Here is a 15,219-nt window from a genome sequence, read left to right as displayed (position 1 = left end):
GTTTCTAAATTCCTTAGAGAGGAGCCTCTGTAAGGATAGTTGTGTTTTGAAGGCAGCCATTCATAGAAGATACAATTGGACCCAGCACTGGAGTAGAACAAACGCAGCAGTCAGAGGCTAAAAACCTAGCTTTTCCTCACAAGTTAACCACAGTTTCCTAGGCAGTTAGGCCAATGGATTCCCAAGGGACTTTTCTAACTGTCATGAAAGAGAGGAGCAAATGATTTCTCTAATTCTTCCCTTGTGTTGTTCTGTCTATTCACTGCTAACTGGAAAATGCCCAAACAGTGGGGTGCTATAGTGAGCATTTTGTGTGTGGGGGGGGTGGTATCTTTCCAGGTCTTCCAGGTGCCCTCGGGCCTCAGGGATTTCCAGGCCTGAAAGGAGACCAAGGAGACCCAGGACGCACCACCTTTGGAGAAGCTGGCCTGCCTGGCAGAATTGGTTTGCCAGGCTTACCAGGTTTACCAGGTCTACCAGGCCCATCAGGCCCACCTAGTAAGTTATTCTTTTTTTTGATGTTGAGACCCAGGTATGGTTCAGAACCACTAGGATTTTGACAGGGCCCCTCACAGGAGAAACAGCTCACTGAGGACAGCTAACAGCAGAGGGCAACAATGAAGGCTCTATCCCATCGGCCTCAGCTCCACCTCTACCGACGGGAACAGGAGTGGAGTGCCTGTTTCTTCAAGAAATGAGCAAGCTGATGATGAGCAAACACTAACTTCCTTATTCATCACCCTTCTGTCCTACACGGCTCTCAATGCCCACATCCCCATCACCCCCTGCCAGGACTTTGGCTTTTCAGATTCTAGGGAAACAGATTTGGATTTTCAGAGTTTCCCGAGCTCTGGTCAGGTAGGCTAAGAATCTGAGAAAGGAGAAGCCATGCTTTGATCCTCAAGGTGTCTGCTAAAAGCCTTCATGGGAAGGTGGCTAGAGGTATAGACCAGTTTGACAGGGTTTTGGCATGTGCAAAGCAATGGGTTCTTTTCCCAGTATGAGATAACTGATAGAAAGACAGACAGATAGATAGATAGATAGATAGATAGATAGATAGATAGATAGATAAAATATGCACAACTACACAGTGCCTATTCTCCTTAGATGGGATTCTGGATTGTGAGAGAATCCGCAAGGCTGGAAGTATTGCCCAGCATGTTTCTATGCAGCCTAATTCCCCTGACCACTGCAGCTGGCACCTGCTTCCTCTTTGCCCAAATGAAGCTTTCTGGGCTAGAGACTGGCACTACTGAGTTATTGAGTTACTTTGTTCATCTCCGAATCTAGTGCAGTGTGGGGGCGATAACAGTCATTCTGCTGGTAGAGTGAATAGAGCCAAACGAGAGTCCGGTTGGCTCTTCTGCAGCAGACTTGGCAGGTATCCCAGGCTGGGATTTTTTTTCTCCTACTCTACTCTGTGTGTTGAGCCTCAAGGACCCAGGCCTTCGAGACGGAGATGTGTTCTTTTAAATCCTGCAGATCGCACATTTGAGACGGGACCCTTGCCTAGCATGGAGCCTGGATTCCCTGGTCTCCGAGGAGAACGAGGTCCAAAAGGACATCAGGGCCTCAAAGGAGTAAAAGGTGATTTTGTCCCTTGAATTTCTTAGTCCCTCCTCCCCCAAGCCCTAGAGAGACTTTAATGGGATTGATCAAGACAATAGCCTGAACAGAAGTATTCTGGGCTCTCGAGAGAAGATATAGGACTGTTGGAAGTGCTTTAATTGGGGCTCTAAGAATGAAGTTAGAAATTGAGGTCACACAGGACAAAAACAAAGAGGCTTATGGGCTGCTCTTTCCACCCCTTGAGCCTGCTGAAGCTATTGTCAGCATTCCAGGGTGCTAACCAGCACAGATAATCCCAGTTTGCAAGGCTTTGTCTAGACACTGCTTCCCAATACCATTAGCCTTAGGACTCTGTGTAGGTCGAGACCTAAGGTATTTGCTCCAGTAAAACAAGCAGGGACCCAGCAAGCTGCCTCATACACCACATCCCAGGTGGTTCATTTGGGAGGTCTAGGGTCACACTAGAGAAATACAAACTGTCTTTGCCTATTCAAAATGCTTAGGATCAGAAATGATTCCGATTTTGTAGTCTTTGGATTCTGCAATATTACATAGACTTTGACAGATAATCATCCCTAATCTGAAAAATTTAAAATCTCCCCTGCTTAGGATTTCAGAGCATTTATGCTCAGTTTTTACTAATCCAAGGAACAGACCATTCTCTCAGAGTTCCCAAGATCTGTTTCTAAAAGTAAGAAGAGACCCTTCAGGATCATAGGGAAATATAGCCAACCACATTTGTTACCACCTGGCGTTCTGCAGACTGTGCTCATGGAAGCATTGTAATCGGTTAGGTTATATAATTGTGACTCCTTGGTATGTCTTCAGAAGTACTTTGTTGACATTGAGCTCAATGGCACATGAGTTTGAGGCTAACCTGCACTACATGCGACCTGTCTTTAAAAAGGCATTTCACTGACGCTCCTATCATCAGTCACATCAATATATGTGAACTAATTAAATTCTAGACTCTCAGTTGTTTAAGTGGCAATCGGTGGTTCTCAGCATGAGACTCAGTGATAGCTGTACCTCACCCAAGACTAGTAAAAACTGACTCACTAGCACAGATGTCTTCTGATGGACAGTGAACTTAGGCTATCTGAGTCTCTGAAAGTCTTTTGATTTTCCCCCAAGGGAAGCCTGTCAAGTCATAGATAACCACTCTTGGAAAAATAATCTATTTTATTTGTTATTGTCATTTGTATTTGTATTTGTGTATTTGTTGTCTGTTTTTCCTTCAGGGGACTCTGGGTTTTGTGCTTGTGAAGTTGGTGCCCCCAACATTGGACCACATGGTGAACCAGGCCTGCCTGGGACACAAGGTCCCATTGGCCTACCTGGTATTAAAGGGACTAGAGGAGATCCAGGCTCTAGGGGTGCACCTGGCCCAGCAGGGACTCCAGTAAGTCTTAATTAACTTTGGTACAGAGAGGGGGAATGGAGGATTTTAAATGTTCTTCACTCCCCATCAATCGTTTTCCTAATGAAAGAAAGAGAGGGATAAAATAAATATATGATAACAATCTCTGAAGATTTTGCTTAAATTCATGCAGTTAGTCAAATCATTTCTTGTTTACCACTGACAAGTAACAAATCACAATGATAATTGGGTGCACAGGAAATTTCCTCAACAATTGAAAAATCAGGAGCACTCCTTTTGTGAGTCTAAGCTCTAATTGGAAATTGTGCTGATGAATTAATGGAGAAAATCTTCTGCAGAGACTTAATTAAGAGCGCCTTTGAAAACAAACAAAAACAAAGTAAACCGTGGGCCTTGGTCACATGCAGCAATCTGACCAGAGGGTCTCGAAAGCAGCAGCTTTCTGATTTAAGCTACCCTTGTCCCCTCCTTCCCTTCCACGCAGTAATCTAGATTTGCCTGGCTGGGTGATATTGCTTAGAAATGAAGATGAAGCCCAGTCTTCAGAGATTTCAAAATTGGAAAAGATACCGAAAATGTGAAGTAATTATCCAAGACAGAGACATAATCACATGTCCAGAACACCGTGAAATATTATCTTTAAGCACTTCCTTTAGGTCATAGCTTTGCTAAGCACCAGAATTCTATGAAGTCTGCATCTCCTGGTTATTGCCATTTGTTTCTTTCTCAGGGGTTATTTGGATCGAGAGGTCATACAGGCCTCAAAGGAAAGAAAGGAGAACCAACCATCAGTAGAGGATCAAAATTGTCAGGAGATAAAGGTGATGCTGGTCCCCAGGGGACCCCAGGTATGGCAGGAGCTCCAGGCAATGATGGAATACCAGGTTTACCAGGGCTTCCAGGCATTCAGGTGAGTAGATCACTCCTGGATGATTAGCTCTATAAATCATCATAGTGGACTTAGGGGAGATCTACTGGTCATTACATTACAGAATAAAGTAGAACAGAGTGTCTGACTCCCCCCCCCAAACATGTTGACTCCATGCTTTCATTTTGTGTAAAATAAGATTTTTGTCTCAGAATACTTATCTCATTTGATAAGCACTAGGAATAATTAACCATATCCATATAAAATGATTCAGCTTCCCAACAGCTCTGTCCTCCAAGCAATCCAGTTGTTTTCTTTGACCTCAATGGTCATTGCTGCCATCCTCACTTCCTACTTTCTTCCCCTAGCCTCATCTAGTACCTTTTGTCAAGTCAGATCACCCAGAGTTGGCAAGACTCATTTCCACTCAGCAAACTCAGAGGCTGATCAATAAACTAGAATGACGGGGAATGTTCACAAAACACAAAACATTGTTCAGTGACTACCTCATTACTGTGGTTAGAAGCCTTTTCAGATAAGTCTTTAAATGACCTTTCAGTCTCTTTTTCTTTGTTTTCTAGGGAGACAGTGGATCTGGCTTCCCAGGTGAAAAGGGGTCACCAGGACTTCCTGGTGAAAAGGGCCATGATGGTCCAACTGGACCACCAGGAATTGGGCTGCCAGGACTTCCTGGGCCCCGTGGACTTCCTGGAGATAAAGGAGTAGATGGGTTACCAGGGCAACAAGGGCTCCGTGGAGCTCAGGGTGAGTCATACAATCAGATAGTTTTAGACTTGGAAAATCGACCTTTTGTAGAGTGGCCATGACTCATTAGGCATGAAATGCGTCATAAAAAGAGATCTGGCTAGCTGTAATCACTACAGTCAATCCTCAAGGGTTTTCAAGTAGGAAATGGATCATAACTGTATTTCGGTAAGTTTATAAGGTAGAACAATGTGTATTTCAGCTCTTCTTAATGAAAACTCTCCTAATTGAGCTATCTGAAAATGTCACAGAGCCACCTAGATGGGCTATGAGCTCATAGTCCATAGAAAAGTTCAAGGAGAGGATGGATGACTCTGTTGTAAATACCATCAAAGTAGTTAGTGGGAGGTTTGATAAATAGTTCTCTAAGTTGTATGGTTATACCATCAACAGACAAAAATCTTTCCCAACTGACACAACCTCAGATTACTCAGGGATTCTAACTTAACCCTTGTATGATATTTAACTCCCTTTCAATAAGTTACTTTCCCTCATGAATTTCAAGGATAATAATAGGCAACATTCCAGCTTATATATTATGAAGGTCCCATACCATAACTTGTCTTTTGTACAGTCAGAAAACCTCTTCATCATAGCCCTTGTGTTCTGTGATTTCTGTGTTTCTATTCATGGCACCACACTTCTCATAGTCATCGAAGTTTGAAAATTTAAGGTTATCTCATTCTTGGAAATGCCTCACATTATTTCTTTTCTCTTCTTGCTTGGTAACTTCTCATTATCTCATACCTAGTTTATCAAATACCTATGTGCTTTTGGAAAAGATAGATGGATGGTTAGATGGATGGATACATGAGCAAAAGACCATTTCCTTCATAGTTTCTCTTCTATTCCTTGCTGACTTTCCCATTCAATTCTATTTACGCACATTGCTGACAATTAAATACCCTCTACCATTTAGCCTTCCCTTGACTACTCCACTGTGCCATTAGTACTTAAATTATGCTTGCTTCTATTAATGGTTTTCCCTTTACCGACAACACTGTAAAGTCTCTGAAAGATACCGAAGAAGGTGATGCTTCTTACCCTCTCAACCTGCCTAGCAGAGTGCAGCATCCCTTGAGACCAATATTTACTTGCAGAAAAAAAAAAATCCTTCCTAAACCTTGAATGATTAACAAATAAAACTCAATCTAGTAGGAACAGGCTGGCCTTGAACTCACAGAGATCAGCCTGCCTCTTCTTCCTGAGTGCTAGGATTAAAGGTGTACACAGCAAGTACTTCATTTAGAATGTTGTCGCTCTTTTTTCTCTTCAGTAGCTAAATATAACTCACTAAATGTAGCATTCTTTTACAATCATTTAAAAGCACCTTTATGCATTATAGCCATTTTAGATGCCACAAAAATGTAAGATGCTGTTTCTAAATGTTGCCTATTCCTACCAGTGATAGCCCAGGACTAGACATCTGCATTGCCAGGGAAGAGCATGTACTCATCAGAAGCTGTTCAACTTAGTGGTATGAATTATTACAAACTCTGGGAACGCTGACAACTGACAGTCCCTGTGGTGGCTCTGGCTCCAGATTCTCAATGTAATCTATCACCCAGGTTATTACTGCAGGGGGCTTCTGTGTACTTGATTATGTGCGGGTGCTAGCACTGTACTCAATCCCCACGATGAATGTGGGGGGCCGGTATATCTGCTCTGTACACAAGACCTCCCTTAGGACTCAACAGACGCATGTCTTGGTTTCATTTTCCGCTGTCCTAATCTTTCCCCTGCTGCAGACTAGAAGAGACTGGCTCAGAGGGAGGTAAGAGCTCACTACGTCTTAAGGGTCTCAGACATCGATGTCGGCAAAACGCCTTGTCTCTTTTGTTCACATTTGTCTCTGACACCCAGGATATCTTAAATGCTACATTGCACCCTTTTTGGAGGCAGAGTAATTGTGAGGCTTGGATGCAGAGGCTGCCACTGGCCACTGATACTTCTTTAAGGGCTCCTTAGTGCATACCTCCAGGGGACTTGCGAAGAAAGTGCCATGCAGTCCCTGAGAGGGGCTGATTTCCTTCACCATGTATGTTGATGGATTGATGGGTTTCTAATTGAATTTTCTGAACTTTTTTTGGGCTATAACTTGCCTTGCAAGGTACATGTGCAAGGAGTCATGTATGTCTGATCTCTATTATTTAGTCTCAAAACAAATAGAAATACTATAATCTTGAAAACTAGAGGTGCCTTTATATTCTAAAGATGAATTTTGGTACTCATGGTGAAAATTCTGAATAATGTGGTCATCTGTTGCACTTATAAAGCATAACATGGCTAAAGCTCACTTCTGCTTTATTGAGAATGGTCTGAATTCAGGAATGTGAAGCTAAAAACATGGCAATGTAGAGTAAAAGCCAGATACAATACAAATTGATGTTAAGTCCTTAACCTTCCCATCATTTTTAAATCCCTTCATGCAAAATACAATACAGTGCAGTCTGTGTCAAAACTATGAGGGGATATTATGGAGGGAAATGTGTCCTTGGTTTCTTCTTGTTTCTATGTACCTTCCTCTGGTCACCATTTTTCTTCCCTAGAATGGATGAGTGGCATCAGTTCTATCTTTTAAAAGCTTTGCTCTGATCTGGTTCTCATGGGTGAAAAGAATCTCTATAACTTGTCTGATAAATTGAGGAGATGGGTGGCTTTGCGTTTACACTCCACTCAGGGATATTTGTATTTTACTTAGTTTGTTCTGTGGCATATTAGTACGGCAATAGAATTACAACAGTAAGATACAGACACATTGAAACTGCTGGGCTATGGAGTTAGTTGGGTGGCAGGAAAGTCTTGTGTAGGGTTCCTTCACCACACCAGCTCCAGGGATTGTCTTTTCCCTTCATTCAAAAACTCTGGACCCCAGCAGAGTACAGGACTGGAAGCACCCTCCCGGGGAAGCATCTCCCTCTGAGGTGCCTGTCAATAGAACACATTTCCACAAGGGGGAAACAATTCTCAGAGATAGCTAGCTCTGCCACCTTAGTGTCTGACATGATGGAGGTGGGTATGACAACACGTGGCAGAGGATTTGTGCTGATGGCCAGAATCTTTATACCTGTGTGGTGTATGACTAGAAGAGCACAAGTCCTGGAAGGCTATCAAGTACCATCACAAGACTGACAAAGGTAGAAAGCAAGGGACTGACTGATAGGAGCGCCTCTGAACCTCTCTCAAGGAAGATGAGAACTACCGTTCGCTGAGCACGCAGCAGGGTGCTGGGCCCTGTATCAAGTGCTTCCATCTCACAGACACGAGTGGATTAGGTAGTTCCCCTTTGACCCACGAGGCTCGGAGAACTTAAGTAGCTGTGTTAATACAGATGTGTAATAACAGAAATAAGACACCAGCTTAAGGTCTGTCTGCCTCCTGAGCCCAAAATAACCAGTGCAATATACCATTCAATTCCCAATTTTGACTTAGGACTAAAACAAGTGAGTTTGTTTGTTTTATTTGTTTAAGCAAGACTTTATATTGGAGAGCAAAGGTGAGTAAAAGGAGAAATGTCAGCTACTTGTGTAAGCAGTCTGAATCATAGGCTTTATACATAATTTTCAAAAATAATCCTGTTTTTTAGAGCCATGGTTTTTTTGTTATTGTTTTTTAACAAATGCTACAGATTTTTATTGGAATTATTGGCTCTGTGGCTTAAGACAGACCTTGGGGATTGTTTTAATGAATAGGAGAGACTAATTTTAATTAGCATAGCAATTGTTTATAAATGGCACTTGAGGAAGTCCACAAACAATCTGTCACCGGTATTTATTAAACCTCCCCTCTGTGATCCTGCAGACTATTCATTTGCAGTATGAATGAGCAAAGAATTTCCTACAGAAAAGGCTGTGAATGCTAATTTCAGCATCTTGAATACTGAAATTGACTAACTCTATTCCCTGAGTAGCAGAGTTTACAGTTTCCAATAAGGAGCTGAGGAGTCTCAATTTGTCTGTCATGGCCAAGGGAGTGGTCTTAAGTATTCCCTTAATTTAGACCTACACTTATCTGAACAATGATGGCCAATAAGTTTTAGTAGACTCAAAATGAACTGCTTTAAAAGAGCCCCATGCTTTGAAAAAAAAAAACTCTCTTGCAAAAAAAAAAAAAAAAGTGCTGGGGCTGGAAAGATGGCATAGTAGTTTGGAGCACTGGCTAGTCTACCAGAGGACCTGGCTTCAATTCTTAGCACCTACAAGGAAGCTCACAAACATCCGTAACTCCAGTTCCAGGGGATTCAACACCCTCTTCTGGCCTCCATGGGCACCAGGCACACATGTGGTGCACAGACAACATGAGCAAAAACCATACGCATACAATTTTAAAAATAAATTCATAATTTTTAAAAAGGAAAAGTATGTGAACGAACAGTAGCTCAAAAAACCTAAAACGAGTATCATAATTATGTGAAACTAAGTGCCATGGGAAGAGATCTAAGGAATGACAGAAGTTGCTGTTCTGCGCAGCACTCTAAGAATCCTTGTTAGGTAACACCCTTTGCCTAGGTGACTGCTTGCTCAGCAGGCACCAATGGTTCAATAAGTAATACTCTGACACCTGAACACTAAGAACAAAGATAAGCAATTGCCCTAGTAGTTCCTCCCAAGAGTTTCGGATGTCAAGCTTTTTGTGTGTGCGCCTAGCTGCTGAGTGGGGACATAATGGTTGTCCACTAAATAGAATAGGAGGAAAGGAGCACATGAAGGGAGACTCTTCTCTGACTTGATGAGTTCACAGTTCCATGTGTTATCATTTACAGGAGTCACCTTGCCTTGTATTATTCCTGGGTCATTTGGTCCATCAGGATTTCCCGGAGCTCCTGGATCCCCAGGTATGGAATGAGGCCAGGGAAAGGAAGCACACATTAAGGGCCTTGAATCAAAGGAAGCAGAGGATCCCAATAGCACATGAGGGTTCTGCTGAGGGTGTTTATGGTGACTGAGGAAACAGCTGCTGGAGAGTGTGGTGTGGGGAAGTGAGACTGGGGAAGCCGGCAAAGAGAGTAGAATTGTGGACTAAACATCATGTGTCGAGCCTATCTGTGCTAGTGTTCCTTTCTCCTCACTACCTTCACTTGGGGTTTCAGGCTCTAAAGGAACTCGGGGCCTCCCTGGAATTCCAGGCAAGCCTGGCACTCATGGAAGCAAAGGAGGGCCCGGAAGTCCGGGCTTAATTCATCTCCCAGGACTGCCAGGTAAGGAAAGAAGGCATCCCTTTTGCGGCTGTTATGTTTGGATGGTTTTCACTCTCCACTGATGACAATAAGCTAGGTCTGCTCTCTGGTGTGGCTGAAATCCTTTGATTCCACTTGCAGTAAAAATGCAATGGAGAGCCATAGAATGAGGGCATACCACGACAATAAGGGCCATGCAAAACCAATGAAGGCAACCCCTTAACTCTCAGATGAGGCAACTGATACTTCACAAAGCCACCAGTGCCAAAGCCAGGACTCTGCAGCTATCTGCTTACCAGTCACATGCCAATATCCCACATGGACTTCTTGGAGGTCAGAGAAAGAAGTTCAGTTCAGTCCAATAGAAGCTACCCATTTCTTCCCCTTTGTAGGGTAGTTCCAACCTGAGCTTCAGGACCGCAGGGTGCCACTGCTTCTCCGTCTGGGTTCCCTGGGTCAGCATCTGCATCACCTGGGAACTTGATAGTCACACAAACTGTCAGTGTGTTCACAATACCCAGTGAGCAGAAACTCCAGGATAGAGCCCATAATCTGTGTGTCACTATAAGTTCTGAACCACCGTTGTTCTAGCGTTTGAGTCTTCTCCTTGGCTACCTGCTCTAGTGTCTAGCATTTCTTCTGTTCTTTCCACTACCGTCTGCCCACTCACGAAGAAGGAGGGCATGACTACAGGAGTTTAACAACTGCAAGAGAGACTGAGCTTTGGCCAGAAGGCCTTGGTGTGACTTGGGCTCTTAGCAACTACGGACCCCAGGAACAGGAGCAGGTTTCTAAGCTGTGCCTACTCCCAGCTTCCCAGAACTAGAACCTCCTTCCACTCACATGTTATAGTTCCTACCTCTGCACAAATTCTCCAAGGAATGGAGACTGCTGACTATTATTAATACATTAGCTTTTGTATTAGAAAAATCTGTCTCAGATCTCTATCTAGACAAATTGCTTCTAAACATCCACGGCCTTTTAATTTTTTTTTTTATTTATTTTTTTTTTTGCCTCTTTACATTTAGGATTTCCTGGACCTCGTGGGGAAAAGGGATTGCCTGGTTTCCCTGGGCTTCCTGGAAAAGATGGCTTGCCTGGAAAGGCTGGCAGTCCAGGTTTACCAGGCTCCAAGGGAGCCACTGGTGACATCTTTGGTGCCGAAAATGGTGCTTCAGGGGAGCAAGGCCTACAGGGATTGCCAGGGGACAAAGGATTTCCTGGAGACTCTGGCCTTCCAGGACCCACGGGTGACTCTTCTTGACACTTTACTTAACAATGAACAGAAAGCTTTATAGTGACTACTGTCTTTGCATGAATGCATGGGTGAAATGCATGACCAAATCTGGGATAATTAACAAGAAAGCTAAAATGACATTCTATTCCGGCTCTCTTTGAGGAAAATTTTCCTTATGTGGTTGGAGTCCATTTTCCTATCATAGTAATTCTGGGAGTAGCTGTAACCAATAGTCAAATTCTTGCAAAGCTGTTCACAAAAGAAGACAGTGTCGTCTGAGGTGAATCCTGGGCCAAGCCCTTCTACTGGAAGATGGTTTGGTGCCCCAGCGCCTCCCTGTGATCTAGGCTATGAACACCTGCCCCCTCCTTTTCATTAGGTTTGAATGGGAAGTCTGGTATGCTAGGCCCCAAAGGTGAGAAGGGCAACCCTGGAACATCAGGACCACCAGGACAGCCAGGACCCTCAGGATCTAGTGATACATTTGGCATCAAGGGCACATCTGGACTCCCAGGACCAGCAGGCCTTCCAGGCATTTCAGGTAGGTCCATTAGAGGAAGAATCCCAACTTGACAGACTTTAGTTAGGCTTCACTTAGACTCAGGCATCCTTGGGACTAATAGTGGCAGTGTGATATGGTCAGAATCTCAGAGATTTGACTTTCCTGACCTCTCTAGTGTCAAATCCGAAATCGCTCTGGCTGTGGCAGGCAGAACACATTGTTACTGTTTAGCTTCTGCAGTGTGACAACAGATCTCTACCATGTCTGCCTTCCATGGCCTCCTGCCCTTTGGATGCTTTGGCCTGCCCCTGGCCTTTCTCTGTTAAAGAATCCACCCTGTGTTGAGTTGTGTTGTGCCCTCACTGGGCTGTGGTGAGCCTGACTTGAGCTACAGAGAGCTAAAGCTGCGCCCCCACGCCCCAGTGGCCTGCCCGTCAAGGGAACATGCCTCTGAAGATCTATAGGCAAACAGTGGCTTTCACTCAGTACCATCATCCCCACTCTGCCTCCTGGACGAAGTGACTGAAGCTGAGTTATTTGCCGAGCCATTAATATCTGCTTTATGTCCTTTGTCCTTCTGTTTCCGGGGTCTTCATATAAGCTGGTGACATGAAGAAGAAGGAAAACAACAGCCCACAAACTCACCGACTACGACTTCCCACTGGGGAATTATCTGATTATCCCCTATAACATGGCCTTGCTTACAAGGCCAGGGATCCCTGAGCCCCTGCTAGAGGGTTGGTTCCCATTGTCTTCAGCTCTCTGGTTAGAGAACTCTCTTCACAGCTTCCCATTGGAATCCTGGGGCTCGCAGCTACTTGCTGCTTTTCATTTCATGGAAAGCTAAGTCAGCCATTCATTGAGGTCCTTGGGAGCCCAAATACTTCTGTCGTCACTGATTGAATCCTTTGGTTTTTTAATTTCCTTGCTTTGTACCTGGACATTCCACTTGGGCAGCAGCTCCGGAGGTTAATCCCATTGACCAACTTAAAGTGTGGTGAAAGAAGACTCAGGGTATCTGGGAGATCAAATGGGCCTTGTGGGCCTCTCCAGTACTTGGCACTAGGGGGTCTTTCAAACATAATGCTAAGGAACTGGCTGACTTAACCGCTTGCTTGAGGGATTAAAAGGGCAACCCTGTATCCAAGACTCCCTGGGAAGTTCGAACAACAGCTCAGCTTTAACCTCTACTTCACGAATTGGCTCAGGAAGCAACCATTGTAACTTGATTCAGAGTGTAAGTGCCAGGAAACCGGAGTCCAATTGCCGCCCTGGCTTCCCAGAGCTCCATTCAGAGGCTCCAGGGTAAAGCACATCCATAAAGGAAGAAGTTATAATCACAAGGGGGTTGCTTTTCCTGCCCATCACTGTGTCAATGCTAGAAGCGACATGCATTTAGCATGGTGCTCTGGGTGGTAGGTCCTAATGCTCTGACCAACTGAGCACTCAGCTTGTTGGCAGCTCTCATTGGGTATTGTTAAAAGGCCATGAACAAAGTTTAACAAGACAGCCAGTCGGAACCAATGGGAATAAGCAGTGACTCAAATCTGTCCAGAATCTCACTTAATAGCTGACCTGTGTTCTCTCCATTCAGGGCAATCTGGAAAGAAGGGTCAAAGAGGAGACATAGGTCAACCTGGGTCAACTGGAAAACGAGGTCTACCTGGGATAAAAGGCCTTCCTGGTTCTCAAGGGACAGATGGTTTCCTGGGAAGCCCAGGTTTGCCAGGAGTCACTGGGTTGCCAGGCATCCTAGGCCAAAAGGGTAAGTGAAGTAATTGGGAAGGCCAGTGAAACCGGCAGGGGCGACCCCAAAGGAGCATTTATTCTGAGCTGCCCAAATTGCCCCCTCCTCTCTGTCCAGGAAACAGAAGGTAGGCAGGGCTTTCCTGTAGCAAGATGTTTAGACCAGGCTGGCACTGAAGGAAGATGATCACCTAATGGGAGTCACTCAAACTGCTTGCTGTGTGGAACAGTGGAAAGACTAATATGGTCAGAAAGAGCCAGGGCAATAACAGCTCCATATAGATCACTCAGCATGGCACACACCAAGGCTCCTGACAGCTCTCACTTTCTATGATTGCCATAGCAGTGGTCAGGTGTGTGGCATCTCCGTTTTAAACAGGAGGAAATGGCTAGTCTCAGGGCAGGGCATACAATTGGTTAGCACAAAGGGGCAAGGTTGTGCTCATCCCTGGCCTCCTGGACCTAGGCTTTTTTTGACATGCGCTCTGAACTTAATGAAGTAAAACAAAAGAGTCCACATTTTTTCTGGTGGTTAATTATTACACATTCAGAGAGTCCTAGAATATGTAATAACTAAGAAGCTTGGTTGATTTAAAAAAAAAAAAACTAACTAAGACTTCAGAGTTAGAGAAACCTGTGTTCAAATCCTTTCTCTGCAACTTCTTAGCTCTGTGGCATTGTGCAAGTAATTCAACCTTTCTTGGCCTCTTTGTTCTCGTGTATGTACAACAGAAATGATAATAAAAGAAAGTCGTACTCTTCGACAGGTGAAAAGGGGTCCTCTGGACCAGTAGGGTTTCCTAGGTTACCTGGTCTAAGTCTTACTCTTCAACAGGTGAAAAGGGGTCCCCTGGACCAGTAGGGTTTCCCGGCTTACCTGGTCTTCCCGGTATTCCTGGAGCTGATGGATTAAAAGGAATTTCTGGTTCGTTTGGAAAGGTGGGACAACCTGGACAGGCTGGTACTCCGGGTGAAAAAGGTGAGGGGGGAGAAAGAGACGAGGGGCCGGGGGGAGAGATTCCAAAATGACTACGTTGTTTTTCAAAGTGTATTTTGCTTGTCAACTTTGTCATTCATGTGATGAATGCCACCTCTGTATTACACAAAAATTTGGACTTCTGAATTAAGTCCTTTGAAACCAAAAGACTATTCCCTTCAGAGTTAACACTACATGTTATGGACTGTGTCAGTCAGCTTTTGACTACTGACAACAGATCCCTAGCATAAACAGTTTATAAGAAGGAAAAGATTTATTTTAGACCTCGGTTTCAGAGGATTCCATCTGTGATCATAGAGCAGAGCTTTCTTCATGGCAGCTGGAAAGCAAAACTGAGAACGTGATAAGAACGAGAGTCCCACAGTCCCCTTCAAGAACGTGTACCCAATAACTTGACTTCCTCCCTCTCGACTCCCTGCATCAAAGGCTTCCCTCACCTCCCTATGAAGTCAATGGCTGAAAATCAAGCCATTACCACTCAGATCTTTGGGGGATACTTATTCAAACCAAAATGAAGGCCTCTGCTATATATTCCCAGTGCATCATTGGAAGATAATTTTCTATATATATATATATATATATATATATAATATATATATATATATATTATTTTACAATACCATTCAGTTCTACATATCAGCCATGGGTTCCCCTATTCTTCCCCTCCCACCCCCTCCCCTTACCCCCAGCCCACTCCCCATTCCCACCTCCTCCAGGACAAGTCCTCCCCCGAAGACTGCGATCAACCTGGTAGACTCAGTCCAGGGAGGTCCAGTCCCTTCCTCCCAGACTGAGCCAAGTGTCCCTGCATAAGCTCCAGGTTTCAAACAGCCAACTCATGCAATGAGCACAGGACTTGGTCCCACTGCCTAGTTGCCTCCCAAACTGATCAAGCCAATCAACTGTCTCACCTATTCAGAGGGCCTGATCTAGCTGGGGGCCCTTCAGCCTTTGGTTCATAGTTCATGTGTTTCCATT

At 44.3% G+C, this 15,219-nt stretch overlaps 1 protein-coding gene across 1 annotated transcript in view; it reads left to right on the top strand.

The window, feature by feature from the left end:
* Col4a6 (collagen type IV alpha 6 chain) overlaps window positions 1–15,219 on the top strand; it is a 293,605-nt gene that overhangs the window by 256,942 nt on the left and 21,444 nt on the right. The window contains exons 19-29 of the mRNA XM_028876978.2: window positions 340–498; window positions 1,483–1,587; window positions 2,811–2,971; window positions 3,681–3,860; window positions 4,400–4,583; window positions 9,346–9,417; window positions 9,673–9,780; window positions 10,788–11,009; window positions 11,376–11,537; window positions 13,093–13,263; window positions 14,080–14,223. Of these exons, the coding sequence (XP_028732811.1) occupies window positions 340–498; window positions 1,483–1,587; window positions 2,811–2,971; window positions 3,681–3,860; window positions 4,400–4,583; window positions 9,346–9,417; window positions 9,673–9,780; window positions 10,788–11,009; window positions 11,376–11,537; window positions 13,093–13,263; window positions 14,080–14,223 (1,668 nt within the window). The remainder of the gene's footprint in view (window positions 1–339; window positions 499–1,482; window positions 1,588–2,810; window positions 2,972–3,680; window positions 3,861–4,399; window positions 4,584–9,345; window positions 9,418–9,672; window positions 9,781–10,787; window positions 11,010–11,375; window positions 11,538–13,092; window positions 13,264–14,079; window positions 14,224–15,219) is intronic.

This window comes from Peromyscus leucopus, chromosome X, assembly GCF_004664715.2.
Source record: "Peromyscus leucopus breed LL Stock chromosome X, UCI_PerLeu_2.1, whole genome shotgun sequence".
In the NCBI taxonomy this organism is placed as follows: Eukaryota; Metazoa; Chordata; class Mammalia; order Rodentia; family Cricetidae; genus Peromyscus; species Peromyscus leucopus.
This window is presented reverse-complemented; position numbering and strand designations above follow the sequence as displayed.